This window comes from Echinococcus granulosus, assembly GCF_000524195.1.
Source record: "Echinococcus granulosus chromosome Unknown EG_S00062, whole genome shotgun sequence".
NCBI lineage: Eukaryota > Metazoa > Platyhelminthes > Cestoda > Cyclophyllidea > Taeniidae > Echinococcus > Echinococcus granulosus.
Genome location: NW_020170442.1, coordinates 113,945 through 133,723, shown reverse-complemented (window position 1 = coordinate 133,723; position 19,779 = coordinate 113,945). Strand labels below are relative to the sequence as shown.

Here is a 19,779-nt window from a genome sequence, read left to right as displayed (position 1 = left end):
AGATTGAAGTGCTCACACATTCAAACCCACAAAGATTCTCGACCTTTGAGATTTTGTACTCATAACTCGGTTGGCAATTCCTAGATTTTAACTCGTTTAAGTGCGTGTCGGACATACTTCCCTACCTTGCATTTTCGGTACTAATGGAATCCTCGAAATGGTGTCACAGAACATATTACAGGACTCACCCGAAACACTAAAGTAACCTGCTCCAGAGACATGCCAGTCTTTTCTCTGCCGTTACGTAGCATACCCACCCCAACTTTCTGGAGGATGGAATATAACCTCTGGCAAATCCAAATGATGTCGGTTTCATGTATCTGCCTTAAACAGTTTGCCAGAATGTATTAATGCTCCTGTGATGACAAATTACTCGGATTAGGAACACACTAACTTTGCTACTCTAGTCTGACAATTTTAAGGACCTAAACACAAAAAGTAAGATCCATTAGTGCCCCTAAAATAATGACGCCGCACCTCAGTTAGGGAAGTATCCCACCCACCATGTTCTCGTGATAAGAGGAACATTGTGAATTAAAATCGGGAAAAACTATATTTATATAGTGTGGGCGCGCAGGGGAACGAAGATGCAGGCATCACCATCGTTGTCGTCAATATTATCATGGCCATCATCAACGGCCACATTACTATTTTACAAAGATAATATTGTTAATAATGAGGGTGTTAGATAAAAGCATGCAAAATTAAAGCGATGGCGTAACGGCGCTTATACTTTGTCACCAGGGCAGACGTGAGCTCGAGGGATCCGAAGACGGTGGCGCCGGGTGCACGGCGAAGGGCGAGGCAAAGGGGCCTCCAAACGCGCCCTTGTTGCCGTAAAAACTCATGAAGGACGCTAACATTGCCTCCATGAAAGTGGAGGAGGGCGCGGTGGGAGCGGAGAGCTGTGGCGCTGAGGCTGGGGATGACTTCCCCATTGGGATGTGCGACACAAAGGGTGGGCTCTGACTGCTCGAAGCGCCTGATCCTGGTGGCGATGCGGAGCCCAAGAACCCGCCGACCACTCGGCTTTGTTGGGAGTTGATAAAAGCCGCAAGCACCTGAGGAGGAGGCACACAGCCCGGTGGGAAAATACTCGGTGGGAGAGGAGAAGATGGCATGAATGCATGCGCAGAACTGGGAAACGATCGCGGTACTACCGAGGGCGCTGCGTTTATTGGTGGCGGTTGGGCGTTGCTCGCGTCCAAAATACAGATCCGAAGACGCCGTTCTGGCCACCGAAAAACTAGAGGGAGAACAACTTCATCGGGATACTGTAGAATTAAAAATTGGCGCTCAAGTTGTCCAAGGAAATCTTTTGGAAGGTAAATCTGTAGCCAGGGCCCGCGAGAAACGAAGGGTACGTCAGGTGAGACCATAGCACCCGTGACGCCGGGTGGGACGAGAGTGATGGCGTGCTCGGGGGAGTTGGCATTGAGGAAGGTGAAATGTCGGCCATGTTTGAGGCGGTCACAAATGGCCAGTGGGAGAAGTTCACCAGCCTCAATGGAAAAGTGCACATCAAGACAGTCAATGGCGCGCGAGGGGTGCATTTCCAGACTGGTAGGGGAGAGAGAGAGGTGAGCCAGAGGGGTGCAGGGAGCAGAGTCACCACACCCACCAACACCGCCACCAATCGATGAGCCGGGAGTGCCAGGCAGAGAGGAGGAGCCGCCCCCACCGCATCCGCCACCTGAGGCCATAAAACATCCTGGATTTGAGATGCTCCCAGTGGTAGTTCTTCGAAGACGCATTCCAGTGAGAAGATCCAACGGAGATGCTGATGAGTTGAGTGCGGTGTTGGTGGAGGCTACACCATTGCGGAAGGTATTGGCACCCTCCCTTTTCTCACCTGTAAAAACGCACTATGACGATTTATTGTGAATGCTTATCGTCCGAAGACTAGAAGTGTAGTGAGCATCCCCATATGAGGCTCAGCTCCTGTTCTATCTTCACATTAGAAAAGCTGCACCACTCTTATAGTTAGACGTATTGCAAGAAATCAATTAAATGAAAAGGGCAAGAATATATGAACTGCAAAATTATCAGTTAGTGTTTTTGTTTTAAAAAGGATCATAACATAATAGCTTATCAACTCAAAAAACATGAACTTCAGGCCAAGAAACTTAATGGGTTCACCAAACTTGCACTGACACCAATTGGAAGCAAAGAATGTGTGAATGAATTTACCATTTAAGTCAATTATAGTAAAGTTTTTCGCAGAGGTGAAGCTCAAAAAATGAAGGGTGAGGGAGATGCTGGAGAGAGAAGGAAGGAAAGGGGACGAAGATGGAAGGAACGAACAAAAGTACTTCTGTGTAACAAAAGAAGGGTCTAATATCTGTCAATTGTTGACTTTGCATGCATGAGCTACGGAGCTGTCGTCGCAACTGCTGCACCCTTTATGAATTCTGCATTTGGCATTTATGGGTGTGAACCATTGTGCACATTTAACTTTTCGTCTCGCGCAGCCTAAAATAAACCGGTAGATAATAGCAGGCCAAATTTTGCCTTGAGGAATGGGAGAGAAAAAATAATTAGCAATAATACAGTACAATCTTTGACATCCTAGCTCTGAATCAGGCGATTTCGAGTCAATAACTTGTAATGATCACAATGGTGCATGACTTTTGGGAAGAACATTATTTCGGTGAGACGAAGTACGTTCCTACAATTTGGGAGATAAAGTGATAGCTCAAAATACAATTAGGAAATATATGCTTTAATAGAACGTCGTTGGAGGTCCAGACGCGGGCAGAAAGACAACACGTGGAAAGGATGCTGTCTGATCAGTACCACAAAGTTGGAGTGTGGCTGTGTGGGCGGGCAGCCGGGAAGGGGAGGGGAGAGGGAGAAGCACGGCGGGCTATGGGTGATAAACTCGAGCACTCACAGAAAGCCCAATATTTGTGGGACGAGGGGAGAAGGGTAGTAAATAACCAATTGTGAGAGAGGAAGTGGCATAGCGGCCAGAGGGAGAAGAAGGCGCAAAAACAAGCTTCGCATGCAGGAAACTACCCTGAGAATTTTTGGCGGCAATAAAACGCGAAAAATTGCCATTGTGACAGGACAGGTATTGTTCAATACAACATAATTGTTATAAAACACAAACTCAATGCTTTTGGTTTAGGTTTTGCATCAAGTGCGGATCATAGGGAACCCAAACATTCCTCAATTTACGGCAGAGGTAGTGTTAGGCTAAACGACGTAGACAATCACAGTGGATGTTTTCAAAGGTAAATTACAAAATTGTTATGGACGATTGAAGAAACGGGCTTGAAGTGGATGCCTAACCCACATTTGTGATAGGAGATAGAGGCAACAGCGCAACAATACTAACTAGTGGGATTGCAAAAAAATCCTTGCCTGCGGACGCCGCCTGATGTTGTTGGCTTTCCTCAGCGGTAGTACTTCCCATCCCCATGTCGGGAATTTCCGTCACCGGTAACGTTGACTCGTTCTTTGCCGTTTTTGCCTTCGGAGGATCATTTGAACATACTGAACCATCGCCCACAACGTCGACGATTACCTATGCGAAGAAAAACAGGTTAGTTTCAGTCAACTTGAGAGCACTGCCGTTACACTTTTTTTTGCAAATTAATGTCAAGTACAGGCACCACCTATCAAATAACTGGCAACACCCCTTACAAGAATAAAAAAATGCATTCTTCTAAAATCATTATTACTAATGGAAGGATGGCTGTGTATCTAACCCTTGGAAGTTGCCAAGTAAAGGCGTTGCAAAGAAACTAACATCTTCGTCCGCCTTAATGCTGGCAGGTATATGTGTGACGACGGAAGAGGGAGCTTTGTGCAGAGTGGTGACAGAACCACTGTCATCGGTCTCCATGGCGACGGCGCAATTTCTCTGAGAGGCAACGGCGGTGGTAGCAGCAGTGGCCTCGGTCTCACCGGGCAGCAGTTCAGCAAGTTGAAGGGGATCAATGGCGGCCCAGGCAAAGAACTGCGTGGTCACTCCGGAGAGGTTGGAGCCCTCGCGACGCATGCGCTCATTAATGTAATCGGCCAAACCGGGCTCCAGCTCGAAGATGCTCTGCTCCCGCCACAGGTCCGTCACTAGCAGGCCACCGCCGGTGGTACCCTGCTGTCGCAAAATATCTGCCACCTGACCGCCTGTCCAGCGCTGTACTAGACGCAACTCCTCATCACACAGACCCACAATCTAGTATGAAGAAGGAAAGAACGGTCAAATAAAATTCGACCACCCGTTGCACCTCATTACAACCCATCTCACTTTGTTGCGGCAAAGCTCTTGAGGAACCGCGTTTGCGCAACGGTGAGCGCACCTACCTTGGAAAGGGACCATTCAAACACTGCACCAGCCGCATTGCAAAAATTGTTTGCAGAGGAACTCGAATCGCTATGCTATGACTTGAATAGCTAATATGAATTCAAAGGAAGCTCTTTAGGGACTGAAGAAGTTGAACCATTTTGCATTTTCCGTTCCGCAAAATGCGCATAGCTAACCATAAACACCTCAGATGGCACTAAAGAAAACCCAGAAAGTATATGTACGTTCAAAGGCGAATTCATATGAAAATACGTGGCATTTCAGAGTGTAAGCATGCTTTTTGGATAAAGTATTGAAATCACATAAAAATGCCCCGCCCTACAGTACAGCGTTACGTACAAGTCGATTGGCTGTTAAATATATGAAAAAATGGGGTAGTTATTGGATCTAGCTCCTTACTAAGGAAAACTGATCAAAGGCTTCGGAATATTACTTATGGGCTGAATTCCATGTATAAAGTAATTTTATTAAAACTTCAATGCCGGTCCAGTAACAATGAAATATCGCGGCAAATCTTGGGCCATACAGGATTGTAGTGCAACATAAGCCCACCTAAAATTGAACTGGTGAGCAATCCAATGAGAGGAACAGATACGGAAGGCACCCTACATTCAATACGAAGAATACCAACACAGTAAGCGCTTATAATCGTATCCACTGAGATTTCCGCAATATTTTGGCATGTTACAGCAATTGAAACAGGCTTGTTTTACCGATGTTGCGGATATTCATCAAGGCGACTTCACTGACCACAAATGGACCAAAGTAAATCAAAAGGAGTAACCGCTACAGGCGAGTAATGACCCACTGTCCGAACGAGAGATATCAAGGGGATATGAAGAAAAGGGATTGGTCAACGATTAAGGAGCACACCTGCAGAACGGTAGCAGAGGCAGCAGTAGCTCTGGTAGGGGGAGGTCTTGTGCGTACCCGCTGTGAGCCCAACCGTGCTTACAGAAGGTGGAGCACACACACACACACACACACACAATCTGGGGTGGCCTTAGCATCGTGTGTGTGCTTACAAAGCTGAATGGCTACACGCACACTACCAACTCGCCTAGCTATCTAGTCGTGTGGATGGATGGGTGGGCGGGTAGCTGGTTGGATAAATGAATGAGCAGAGGGGTGAGAGATGAGGTGGTAGGGCTGAATGAGGACCACCAGGTATGAGACTAAGTTCGCTTTTGTCTCATGATAAAGAATAGAAAAATTAATTGTAGTTCTGATTTACTTATAGTTAATTGTGCCATGACTACGTTAAATGATAGGATTCCATGAAGTCAGCCCCGACAGAAATCCTCTAAGTAGTTGCCATTTCGCCAAGTTAAGTACGTTTTCAAAAGTACGACGGGAATAATTAACGCCTCCAAATAATATTTCATGAGATCAGAGTATAAATTGGGAGCGGACTTTAAAATTCTTCAGGATTGACACCTCTTGGATCATGAAATAGCATCATACCTCTAGCAAACACCACATTATTAAAAAAAAAGAATAAGATCAACGCCTTTGCAATGTGGGACAAAGTACACATTTTCCACCACGTTTGAAAATAGAACTTCATTAGACTCGAGAGTTGAGGGAATACTGGCTCGGGGTGATGAATAGCTCACCATTTGAGACTTGAAATGGGCACCAAAGATATTTGACACTTACATAAGTAGTAGGAATAAAACACTAAATGCTGGTATTCATTCTTTGGGTTGTGTAATTAGGACATCACAAACCATACTATCATCAACGGTAAGTAATACAACAGAAAACGGTTTAAACTATGTAATCCCTAGGCCAAACCCAAAATTACTGCATTACGCATTGGCTTTAATATTTAATGTTTTTCTGCATTAAGTGAACCACTCCTGAGGAAATATTAGAATTCAACATCAAACCATTCCTTTTCATGAAGCAAAGCGATTAGATTTTACTAAAACAGTCATCTCGATGAATTCACAATGCGAAAAGGTGATTAGTCACATCTTTAAAAATGCAGCAAGATGAGATCTCTGTCCCAGTGTTTAAAAGCCAAAATTCATGTGACAGTTTGGTATTATGAAACCCGGAACGTCATAGTGGGTTGCCACTGTAGCATGCAATGGTTAAGACGTTGTTGTCAAAACAGAAGGAAACGGAAGATAGCGTCCAAAAAGCCTCACTCTCGAGGGAAATCGCAACATTAAAGAGGGTGACAATGACGATTCTTTTTCAAAAGAAATCGTAGCGGAACTAGATGCCTACCTGAGCGCTCGCATCTTAGTTGGATGGGGCCTAATGAAGGTAGGCAAAGTAGTGGTATCATTGCTGCTACTGATGCAACTGTTATTGAGACCAAAAAACGAACAGCAACAGTTATGAAAGCAAGGAACGAGCTGATAAACGATGTAAGCAGAGAAGTGCGCAAAATTCCAACAAAAATGGGGGCTGACACCCATCAACCAACCTCACTAGGTATTTTACGACAACGGCGCCTGTAAATATGTTTCAAGCATCACTAGCAAATCCTTCAATATCGAAGCGGTATTCTGTGTTCTCAAGCAGTCACATCACCAGAAGGTGTTGAATTAAGCATCGGTGCTTCTGATGGGTGAAGCAATATGTTCCGAGTACCTGGCTTTGAAAATGGAGTAAGAAAGCTAAAAATCAACACTACAACCGAATGGAAAGGACACCTTGTTGTGGCCACTTAGGCTAAAATTCACCAGGTGGACTTGACGTGCTCAAAAGAATATGGTTGAATAATGAAGACATAGAGAAATTAGAGTACAATTTTCTGTGGGGATGATTATGCTACTCGGTTTTAATCAAGATGTGAGGAAAACACATTTGCTCTTGTAGGAATTCAGTCGTATGCAAAGAATTACCCATGACTTCAAAAATAAACGAAATTATTGTGCAGACTAACACCACGGGCAGAGCAAGAAATTATACCAGGAGCAATTGTGACAGGCTATACTTTCATTTCAGCCTAATGGTAAGACGGATGAAGGACCTTAAAAACTTATTCGAGTCACTGCGATTAGTAGTGGTGAGAATGGCGCCAGAATATATTATTTAGTAATCCCTACCGGTAGAGCTCTATTCTTATTCAGCACCACCAGAATGAGAGCTGTTTTTAGAGAGAAAAAAATGAACCAAATAATCCAACCATTAAGACCCTGCACCACCAATCAATCGAAGCGTAGAGCGCCGATTGAGGCCAACTCAGAGGAAAGTTACATGCGACACTAAGGTCGCTGACATCATGTTTTCCTTTTGCTCCGCCTACAGGGCCAGGAACTCAACTGTGCATGGTGGTCTGTACTCATTGGCCACCGCTTGGGTTACAAAAGGGGAAAGGGGGAAGGTGCGACTGGCCAAAGAAGGGAGGAGTTTGGATAGGTAGGATGCCTAAGGAGATTATTTGATTACCCAAAGCTATGAGTACCCACCGCAGCGGCGAGTGCATGCATCATCCGGGTGGTCTAGCTGAGCTTTCTTCGAGGTGAACAAGAAAGCGGTGGGGGAAAGCATGTGTGGGTACACGCGAGCAAGCAAGCGACTTTTTCAGCCTCACGACGTCGCGGTAGATCGCGACAGCGGCGGCGGGCAGACGAAGAGCTCTTTTAATAGGCTCCTTTTGCCCTCCACTCTTCCATTACCATTGCCGCCGCCGCGATTGTGCGCATAATCAAAGTGCTCATCGCACAAGATGGAGGGCGTTCCGCTCCGAAGCGCGTTTGGAGAGAAGGGAGGTTGTAAAAGAGCAATACAATTGGGTGTGGCGTGCCTGTGCCCTCTACGTCGAACAGGTGCCTCGACTCTCATACGCCATCTTCTATATGACAGTAATAATGACGTCTACATTCCAGCGCCATTTTCGCCTTGACAGAACGATACAAAGTTTGCCAGTTGAATAACAAGTTTTTGAGACATGTGGGCAATAAAGGCCCTTGTCTTATGAAACACGATTCAAAGGAGCCGGATAGATTGGATGTGCCATTTTTCATGGTCAAATTTTCAGATATTTACGACTGTGACCATTTTCATCAGAACGAGGCCTAGACCGCTTACATGGACGGTCAATTTACAGTAAAAATATGGATAGAAAAGTTAGAAAGAATGATTAGGGGCAACATCCTTGGAAGTTAGAGGCCAAAATGGTTACAAATCGTAAGTGTCGGTCTACATTGCTACATCCCACGAGTTGTTATACTATCAAATTTGACTGCTGGATGAGTGAAATCTTTCCTACTGAGGGGACCGATAGAAAAGTAAAAAAGCAGCCACTGGGAGTTCGACCGCGATTTTTGCAGTTCACCTGCTACTGAGCATCACTATTCCGATTCAATTAGGGTGCAAAAAGCAGTCAAACAGCACTTTAGAGATTCCACACAGGCCTTTGTTTTCTCCCTAAGCGTACATACACCGCTACCACCCATGGGGGTAGAAAAAGTTGATTGAGACCAACCCACCTAGAGAGCCATTTTTTAACAAACAATTTGGGATGACTATTAAACAACCCAGGAAATTAACTGCGTTGCCCCACCCCATCCCATCAAACCCAACCCAACCCTGCTTGGTCTAGGCCAGCCAGCAGTCAGTCTTCATCGGAATCAGCCTCGAGGGCCACCCACAGGCATGCGCAGGCACGATGATTGAAGGCAGCGTGAGAGAGACCTTGAGCACAAGTTGAACGGGGGTGACGACCACCCACTTACCCACACTCAAACACACGGACAGTCAGACAGGCAGGCACTGTCGCCGCTACTCCATCCGCCACCAGCGCTGTTGCTGCCGCTGTTTTTCCCGGACTCGGAACCGGCAGCACCAGTAGGTGCGCTGGCTCCTTCAAGGTATGGCGTGCTGAGATTCACAAGTGGAAACACAGTACGTGTATTGGCGGTATGTGGGTGAACAACTTGTACGGGAGGACCACTAGAGCTGTTTGTAGCGGTTAGCAGCAGCAGTAGTCCGCCTATCCATGTGCTTCAGTTGGAGAAAATTTTCATGATTGAGTCCCAAGACCATCAGCCCTTCACCCCCGTATACATACATATTCACGCAACGCATGGCCGGAAGTCGATGCTTTTGACTAACAGTAATAGGTAATGGAGGACGCAGCGTCCCATCCCTTCCAATTTTCCTGACACGAAGCCCAGTAACAGCAGCAGCAAAAAAAACCAGTATATATGCCACGACAACCGGTGGGCGATTGCGCGCGTGTATGTAAAGGGTATGTGGTGGCTTGCAGGGCAGCTCAGATGGGCAGGTAGAAGTGTGCACACACACAAGAGAGGGCCACACACGAGGGTGGGTGCATACAAATGGGACCACCATGGACGCCATCGCGGGTAGGTGGGTTCACCGCGGAAAGAGAGCAAGAGCGCTACAAAACTGCGACAGAACTCGAACCTACCGATCTAGGCGGAGTGGATGAATTCCCCCCCTACCGGTGCTCAAGTCCGAATGCAGCAGGATCGGCAATTTGTTCGCTTCAGCACATCAGCAAGTGTAAAGGTTCACAACTGACTTCTTATTAAACATTTGCAGCCATTACAATTCGAACTGGTATGGAATATATATGAAACTGAGTGAAAATAATACACCTTCACCAATGCTGCACGAAGTGGAAACTATGGGCACTTCAAACCTTGGTGCCATGTTCAGCTAGACAATGGATTGACGATAGGCGTTCCTGACTGAATGCAGGTAACGCTATACCTCAATCAAGCATTACGTCAATTGTCACTGCGTCTAAAACCTGCTTGTTTATGAAAAAAAAGTGGTAATAACTGGAATTATGAACAGTGAACAGTAGATGAATGTCACCGAACAGAACTTTAACCAAATTTTCTGGTACAAAAAAACAATCTTCTTCAAATGAGTTTACAAGACAACCCCATTTAATAATTTCAATGAAGTGATGTGCAATTTCAAATAATAACTCAAGGCATACGAGAATCATACAAACGATATTTCATTCCATTTGTCACACTAAAAGCTTTATTGCCATTAATACCTATCTTCTGAAAAAGACACCGGATTGGGATCGGCTTATTGATGCAATTGGTTCAGGAAGCGCGGTCTGGTACAATTCAAATGGGCAATATTGACCCCATTAAAGAGTTCTTGGGTTCAAAAACATGCATATTAGACGGGTGAAGACATCGAATTCTGGATGCATACGTGCGAGGCGCAACGACGTCAGCCCGTATTCCTCAACCCAAGCCAGGAGGCTCAGTTTGATGTTGTTGATTTTAATGGGAAACCCGGTAGTTCTTGAACAACACTTTCTGGTGAAGATATCAAAGGACCTAGCAAATATCAAATGAAAGTAGGCATAATGGCAGGTTTTGGGTGCACGTAAAGGTCAGGAGTCCAACATTTTCTGGTGCAATCGCACTAATAGCAAGTGCGCCTTAAAATCACGTTTTATTGGGAGCGGTTTTACCAAAAAGAATAACACTCAGCTTATGAAATCGAGAACGTAAAAGTTGCTAATCATTTTGAAACATAAGTTGCACCAAATAATTCCGATTATGTTCAATACATACGTCTTCCTTTTAAGGCCTATCAAGTAGAAATAAACCTCATCCACAGCGCTTTTCCACTTAAAAAAATTCGAGCGTCAGAACTCAAATGTATACATATGAACAGTCCTAAGAGTAGTTATCAATAGCGGGGCCAGTAGTTAAGTAAGTGACCAGCAGATTCATACATTCTTGTGGTGATAAAGAAGCTGTCTTGAATGGCCTCAGAAGCAGGCACACTCAGGGCAAATTGAGCAGCTGGCAAAGCATAGGACGAGGAGTCATCGCTCTTACATAAATTTAGAGGTACCATAAACAAGCCGGTGAAATCAGCCTGTGAGACAACATCTCAAAGTGGTAGCCTCTTTAAATATGTACGAGGCTCTAGAGAACACTTCAAGTTTCCCCTAAAAGAGATTTCCGTTTGAGGGGAAACGCTAGACAGGAAGGAAGAGTGACAACATGATGAGTGTAGACCTACGTTCAGAAAATCGGTAGTCTGAAACCAAGGCCTTGGAAAATTTTCCCACTCACTTAGACGTCTCGAACAAAAGCGTCGTTTTGTGTCAAAATCTGCAAACGTTTTTTACTTTTTTAAACCGTGTGCATGTGAATAAGAAAAGCGCAACAGGCACTATTGTTTAATGACAGGATATAGTTCATTAGAAAGCATAATAACGGATTTTACACACGCAGCACAAAGCTGCAAAGGGCACTAAAATGGGAACATTGGGAACACGTAGTGTGGATTACCACATCGACAAAAGCATGCCTAAAATGCGTGAAGAAAAAACCAAAGTAAAATGTAGAAACCCAAAACAACTAAAGTGCGCTATGCCGTCAGAACACCGAAGAAATTGATAAAAGACCAAGGTACTACCATGATGACACTACTACGAAATCAACCAAAAGTACTACCCATAAGAAGGAATTGGTGATAAAACAGCGCTAACCTGATGCACACCTTCCAGACCATCATCAATGCCACACACAATGAAAACAAATTACCGAGACAACGGTAAATAAACTAAGATCAGTGCTTTTAAGACGCTATTCTGGCAGTAGATGTCTCATAATTTCTTTGCATCTGCAAATTCGAGTGCGGATCATAGATTATGAGGATGAAAAGGGACTATCAAGGGGATTTTGTTATGTTTTGACATTTCATACAGGATGTCTGAACACAAATTTCAAAGAAAAATATAATTTGATGAGGGAATATTCTGTAAAAATGGGAAGTTTTGAGTAGAGAACCGAATGAGGTTAACGGAATGATTAACGGCATAAATGCTCTGCCATCAGTGGCGTAGAAAACGCCAAAAATGTCATCAGGGGGAGGCGTCAGAGGAAGGCAACGACAGAACCGTAAGGGGAGAGACATAAAATCCAAGCCGAGCAATAAATTTTTTTCGAAAAACCCTAATTTACTCCAAAAAAAGTCGCCCGAACACGCATTTGACCCCAAGATGACACGCACTGATAAGCGCGGCCTAAAACCCTCTTGTTGGGGGTAGAACAAATTAACCTCTTGCAGTCGTAAAAGTCCAGACCCAGCAACCGTACCAAAGCCAAACGAGGTGAGCAGCTGCTGCAGCCTGTCACTTGCCAAGGACCTACCTTCCATTCTTTTTTCAAACCAACGCGGTCCGATTCCAAAGACACTTTTAGCACTGCTTTTTAACACAAAGAACGTGCTAGGTAGAAAAGTAGAAGGGGATTTGATACAATGGATTATGCATATATATATATATATAACTGGGGTGCACAACGAAAAGCAGCGGCCGATAGTCGATAGAAAACTCGCATACACAAACGATGACTCATCAGAGTCGGCCACGAAGACAATGCCACATTCACACACTGCGAGAGCTAGAAACACCAACTGCGATGAAAAGAGCGAGGTGTCGAATTATCAGGCACTGCAAATACTCACTTGGAGGAAGCAGACCCAGCCGTAGGGCGTGTTAATTTTTGCCAACTGAGGGTCATCTACCAACAGCATGTGTCGGATCCTGGAGACCTCGAGCGCAGGGACTGCGGTAGGTGGTGTCGCCGCCTTCTGCTGTTTGTTCTGCATGCGCCTGGAATACTCTGCCTGAGCTGCGGATACTGCGGCAGCAAGGGCGGATGAATAAGTGGCCGGGTCTATAGGTTCTCCACCCTGATTAGTTGTCTGTGCCGCTATCAAGGAGGCCGCTGCTGCTACCGCTGCCATAGCCACTGATTGCTGCTGCTGTTGGGCCATTGAGGATTTGGGCGGCTGAGGAGCAGAAGAGCCGGGAATGTCGTTGGCAGAAGCAGAGGGAAGCTGGTCGAGGGGACAGTGCCAAGGGATGTGATCCCCAGGCAGCAGCTGAGCCTGCGAGCGAAAGACATAGCGCGCTAGACTCTGCAGTAGGTGCGCAGGCCATGTCGGTGGACTCTTCTCCCCAGGCTCCCGACGAAGGCGAAAGGTTAATTCAAAACCGAAACCACTAGGACCGTCCGCTGAGGTGGAACAACTAGCAAAATGTAGCATACATACATACATAGAAGCCCAATAACTTTCGAATAGAATATTGTTGAAAATCATTAGCCCACGAACAATTGATCGCTTATTATTTCGGTGGTATCTTAAACCACTTAGGTGCTTCAAAATTTCAATGGCATTTCAAGTAAGAAAACAGCGAGTCGTAAGTACAACAAAATCGCTAAGAGGATCAGGTGTATAACTGTGGGCCTTAAAAAAATCAGTTTGCATCTGTCTCTGAAGCTGATAGTAAAGGAACATCTTATCACAGAATGAGTGACACTTATCACCCTAATTAAAAAACTTGACGCAATGAGTAGGTGCTTAAAAACGACGTTACGCGCATCTGCCCTATCCCGTCATCATCAGGCACATCCCATGAATTAAGATATTTTCATGAAACAAAACCTCAAAAATTGGCATCAATCACTAAAAAAAACTAGGAAACGCATAAAAGTGCCACCTAAAAGAAGTTTCTGGGTCCTGGAATTATCAGCAACACAAGTACCCAAGAAAAGAAGAATCACATTCGGCTAGGCTAAAAAATCGGTTGGCAGAACCTTGGTAGATATCCCGACGTTTTCCACACAGGCGATCATGGAAATGAGCGCATGCAGAATGTGTGAGATATTTAGATAATTAAGAGAGCAATGAGAACATCCTCAAAAGCCAGAGGGAAATGGCAAACCCAGTTCAACCAAACTCCTGGTTCACACACAATAGGCATATTCCATAAATCAGGGGTAAAAAATTCAATCTTCTAAGGAATGCCTAACATTCGTAGAAGCAGAACCGTTCTGATTTCCATGCTAGTGTTCAGCATTTACACGACAAAAGAAAACATGGTTTTCTCTGGACTCGAATCCAAGAAAAAGTCATATGAGTTGGACTAGAAATATCAAATGACGAAAATAGTATTAAAGTGCTACAAAAATATTCCGCAAAGTGAACAAGAAGGTTTAGCTGTGCCTTGTATGGCTGAGGAGAGTCCTTTGGCATCGACGGCTTTCCTTTGGTGTCAAGTACTTCGCGGTGAGTTTCCCAGTTGCCGGGCCTGAAGAATAGTCGATAGCCTGCGACAAAGAGCATCTGATATGGCGCAGATGCGAAAAAAAGTGATGAAAGGCAGCTGAAAGACAGTGCGAAAGGAACGTCAGCCGATACGCGTGCACATACACGCGCAGTCTTGCGCAGGCATTAGTAGAGGAGAGGGAGGAGGAAAGGTGCTACGATGGGTGGGACGAAAACCTGTCCAACTGACCAACTGGCTGGCCGACCGCTTGGGCAAGTATGCCGACACCTCTACATTCATTGCTGATGGGCAAAATCTGAGTCATACACACAGGCACATGGTACAACTTCGCATTCCTCCATCATTGATGGGAAAATCTTCCGGGCGGTTCACTTCGTGTATGTAGAACAGATAGACAATATTCATACCAAAATGACAAATTGGTTGGTACAGTTTCTAGGCCCCCCACCTGCAGAAAGCGACCACACGTTACTAACAGATACGCGGTGCACTACTACAACCTGGCAACAATGGCCATTGGTGCTCCGTCAGTAAATCAGAGGCAAGAGGCAAAGGTGTGCCGCATACCTGAGCAAGGGCCAAACAATGATAAAGCAAAGAGTGGACGTAACGACATGAAGTCCCCAAAAGCACGTCGAAATAATGGATTAAACCAATTTATGGTGGTAATGATTAACACTAGTATCACATAGGAAAGTGGGCTGGAAGTAAAAACCACCGTGGTGGGGCGAAGAGATTGGTGGAGAACACTACTGCGTAAGACGACTTGAACTACTGTGTGTGGCCAGTCGACTGCACAAGAAAACGGAAATCTAAAGTGTTCTGAGCCAAATTTTTCACGCAGTTTTTGGTTACTGAATAAACAATAATAAAGGACAATTGGTTGGGGGGGGGGGGTTAAACGTCTGAAAGTAACCAATTTACTAACAAAGAATAGGTGATTTTGGCAGTGGTAACAGAAAACATGAGATGTGGTTCGAAGGATAGAATCAAGTCATTTGTCGCCATACGTGGGTTAAATGAATCGCATGAAAGTGCTGCGAGATCAAGTAACCGAGATGAAGCGCACACGCGATCACCTTGATTGACTGTGCACAATGCGCCTAATCGGCAAATCCAATCGTCAACCACAGTTCCAACTACGTCGTGCATAAAGGAGACGTCTATAGGCGTACCTTATCATTTCGCTAGCACGGGATGCAGCGGCACTCGAGATTCCTTGAATTCTTGGAAGTCACAAAGGAATCCAAAACGCCGCTTGAGGCAACAGTCAAGAATAATCTCATTATTAGAATAAGCAAATCCCATCGTATTACAACAAGCATACTTCATATTTCTAGATTTCATATTATCAGCGGTAAATGTTATTGGAAAATACATATTAGTGGGCCACTTATAATTCAGAGGGGAGTGATAAGGTAGATGATGTATAAAAAAAGGAATGCACTAAAAGTTTAATAGTGGTAGAGCGACAGATGAGAGACAAACGAAACATTGCCAAGCCTTTATTGACCAATTATATGACAAAAAACGTTACTGAGTAAAGGGACAATGAAGACGCTGCCGAAAGCTACTTTTAAGTGACACACAGGTAACCCGAGTGAGAGATAAACCCTCGTTCACAAGCACGATGTTAAAACGGGTTCAAATTAATTAAAAAACACAAGAAACTTACTTGTGCAACCTTGCGTCTCCATAAAGATCAGAGAGACCATTGGTTACATAGTGCCAGTGAGGTGGACTACGAGCTTCAGCTAAACCAGGATTGGAAAACATGTAGATGTAGTCTAGGGGGTCCGGACCTCCCATCCAAAACTTCCGTAGAGCTGTAACCTGGAGAGGACTCGGTTGATCGGGGTAGAGGCGATAGCAGGCCCGATAGATAGCTTGCAACCCGAGACCCATGTCAGCAGCAGCCGGTGTGTGTGGGCTACCGATGGCACTGTCTACGGGACGAGGGGGCGGCCGACCACTTTTGACCGACATTATCTCCACAGGACTCAATTCTCAGTGTAAGGCAGAGCGCACGTATGCCAAAAAGGAAATGTACCGAGCCTGCGAGCCATGTCGGCCTAAACAAACCAATTGAAACTGTACATAACTGTGATTGGTTAGGGGTGGCAGACCGAAACGGATGATGGAAAACAGGTGACCAATGAAAAGGGAGCATTAGTATCCAGCTCAGCATGCTTCAGCCAATTAAAAAACTAGGGAATGAAAGGGGCTATGAAGACAATTGTTCCGTTCGTAAAGCAAATTGTCGACTAATAAAATATAAGTAGAAAACTTGTGTAAAGTACAAAACGCAAAACCTAAAGTTTATTCCTCATGGGAGTAACCCTCTGGCACTAGGGTCCCATTATTCCTTTAAATAGCATACGGAACTGCAGAGACTCAACTGTAACACGGTTTCCTACATCCAATACAAAGACTAACTCACCGATGATTACATTAACAAAATTAGCAAAATTATGAAACATGGATTTGCACTTCCCCATGAGGAGCCTGGAGCACTAAGACTCGTCAGGTGGATGTAATTACTAGGACCACTATTGATGAAGAATCAACCTAATAGCGGGTCAAAACAAAAAATGTGACCTATAATAGAGCTGTTGTTAAAAGATGTAGCACGGCCTCATCAAAGGTTAAAACGAGGGATTCTAAGTGTTCAGAAAATCGTCGAAAAATAACACTGGGGGGTTAAAAGTGGTAGGTCATGCATCAAAGGAGAGCCTAGTGGGTTCACGGTCACTACCTAAAGTAGGCTACATAAAAATTATTTGTGAGGCGTCGCGATAAAGCTGCCCCAACACATCGTTGACGACGAAAGTTAGTCAATCCCACACAAGAAACCAGAACAGTAGTCTCGACACTACTTTCGCCAAGGCACCCCGAGAGAATTGACCTTGGGAATAAGACTTCAATCAAACTCACAACCTGTGAAGCATGGATTTACTGGAGGCATAAATACAAGGCGGGACCCTAATTACTTAACAGTTCTAGGACTACACAAACACTTTTGAAGGAGTTTACCATTTTTCGCTACAATACACTAGGAGTAATTCTTATCTATAGCCTCAAGCTATTTTGAAAATGACAACGAGGTAGACATTGATAGGTTATGCTAACAGTCCGTTGTGTACAAATCATTACGTTGCCACTGATGCAGAAAATACCCACAAAGTCCTAAATGGAAAGCGCATATAAGAACACAATCTCCACACTTTTGTAAATGCGAACCAGTCGACACCAAACATACTGTATTGTTCATTCAAAACACACTGCATGGGCTGAATACAAACGGTGAACAAACGAGACAGCCACGTCGCTCAACTGTTACTGCGCACCGGAGCCAGGCAAGGGAGGCCTGGCGCAGTTCACACATTGTTTAGGGGTTTTCATCATGCAGAGCACGACACACTAGGATCAATCACTGTGTGGGACGCTGGGTATCACAAATCCATTCGTTTGCACGGAGAAGTAAAGTTGAGTTAGTAACACCATTAATCTGAGTCTCAGTTGATGGTGATTAAACTTTCCAGTCTTAAAGCGCAAAGCTGCAAACCAAATTCCAAGAAGCAGATTCCTTTTTACAAAGACAACCACGATTATCTCTTCCCGAAAAGGAACTGGACCAGTAACTTACTGAGTTGATACATTGCCAAAAAGTGAAAAAAAAACGTTGAAACAAGACCTGAAACCCCATAAGTCCCGGACTCCGGAAACTTACTAGCACAACCCTCTAAATAGTTAAGAGCAAAGTCATATTCAAGTGGGTTGTAAAAGTACAGTACAACTAAAGTCTAGCTTTTGTTTCGGAGAATGACATCCAATTAATTTGAAGTGATAAATAGTCCAATTTCTCCTCGAATACATGAATAGGTGACTACTTTCGAACAGCAAATTACTCCCATATGGCCCAAATGAATTAAAAATCTGGTTATTCAGGGATGGAGAATATCATATCACGTCTTGCTTTCATCCATTGTGCACTTCAAACCACGAACACTCGTCCAGGGGTCGAAAAAGCTATTTTCCAACACAAAAGATGACACGTGCATACATTCACTTCGGTAAAAGAGAACATGCAGAAAAATAAAGCGGCGTGGATGAGTTTTCGAGAATATGTATATTTGCTTCTTCGAAGTTCAACACCAATGAAATGATATCACGCGCACGCCCAAGGAGAAAAGGCGCATCTCAGTCAACTTCGTCGACATGCATAGCATTTGAAGAGGAGGAGGACTGTCCGGGGCCAGTCGCACCATTGCCATCCAAAAGGTCGCCATCATCTCCGAGCATTCGCACAAGGTTTGACAGAATCCCACTAAAGGGGTCGTTCTGGCGCTGGGCTCCAAAATAAACTTGACTGATCTTCTCAATGTACTCAGTGTAACTGGGGTCGCGCATGAGTTGAGGGCGATATTGAGCACAGAGAAATGCAAAAATATCATAAGTATGTTTTCTCTCTATAGCAAGCATCAACAGCCATACGAAATTGAGCAGAGGAAAGTGAATAAAAGGCGGTCCGGCTTCGAGCCTAGGATGATGGCGAGTGTATGTGTGGAAAGTAAGAGCAGCCAGTGAAGTTTTCTTCACGCAAAGAAACTGAAGCACAGCCTGAGCCACGAAAAGGTCTATTTCAGAGACAAGACCGTAGCGCTGGTGCATCTCAATGAGGAAACATCCCACCTTATAACCATCCCCAGCTAGCATGATACGACTTCGAGCTTGAGGCAAGGCGCCTTCTACAAAGAGCTGTCGACCAAGGAATTCATTAAAAGCACACAAAATGCCTTCGTTCTTCGAGAAAAGTGAGAGGCACTTTGAAATAAACTTGCCCCGATCCACGCAAGATGACGGCATAGCAGACACAAATTTGCACAAATCACGCAAATTGGCATCCGTAATCTCACGATTGCTCTTGATAAGAACGTCTACATAGAGGCAAGCCAAGTCACTGCCGCTCTCCCATTGGTGATTTTCAAGGAAGAAGTTGACACCTTTTAATAGACATTCAAGTGATTCAGTGTAATTTTTTCGTAATGAACACCGAAAATACACAGTTTTATAGAGCTGATGCGCCTCATAAAATCGTTTTTCCTCTTGAGCAGTCTGTATTCGTTGATAGAGTTTCGAATTCATCGGAGTAGCTTCCTAACTGAAATAGGGAAAAGAAACTTCGTGACCCCTGAAAAGTTTGGTCGTGCCGAAGCATGATTTTAAACCAGGATAAAACAAATAACCCGAGAGTAGGCCTGTACCTAAATAAATAAGTATTGTAATAAGAGTAAGTGGGAAAGAAACGATCACTTTGTATTCCTCAAAAAATTGGTAAAAATGGGTCAAGTACAGATAAAATAACAAAAGTTTACCAACCGATCAACACGTGTGAAGCCCACCAGACATTTTTTGA

The 19,779-nt window shown here is 44.5% G+C and overlaps 1 protein-coding gene across 1 annotated transcript; it reads right to left on the bottom strand. All coding sequences in view use genetic code 11, as the record gives it.

Moving 5' to 3' along the window:
- Positions 1-556: 556 nt before the first annotated feature.
- EGR_06701 (Suppressor of fused) lies at positions 557-19,508 on the bottom strand (the record flags this gene model as incomplete). The annotated part of the gene is made up of 14 exons (XM_024495950.1): positions 557-647; positions 742-1,852; positions 3,295-3,529; positions 3,755-4,183; positions 4,839-4,917; positions 7,866-8,126; positions 9,010-9,154; positions 10,478-10,605; positions 11,010-11,110; positions 12,755-12,855; positions 13,144-13,322; positions 15,539-15,589; positions 16,039-16,309; positions 18,629-19,508. 14 exons carry the CDS (start codon positions 19,506-19,508, stop codon positions 557-559), a joined length of 4,062 nt encoding a protein of 1,353 aa, XP_024349610.1.
- Between the last annotated feature and the right edge of the window lie 271 nt (positions 19,509-19,779).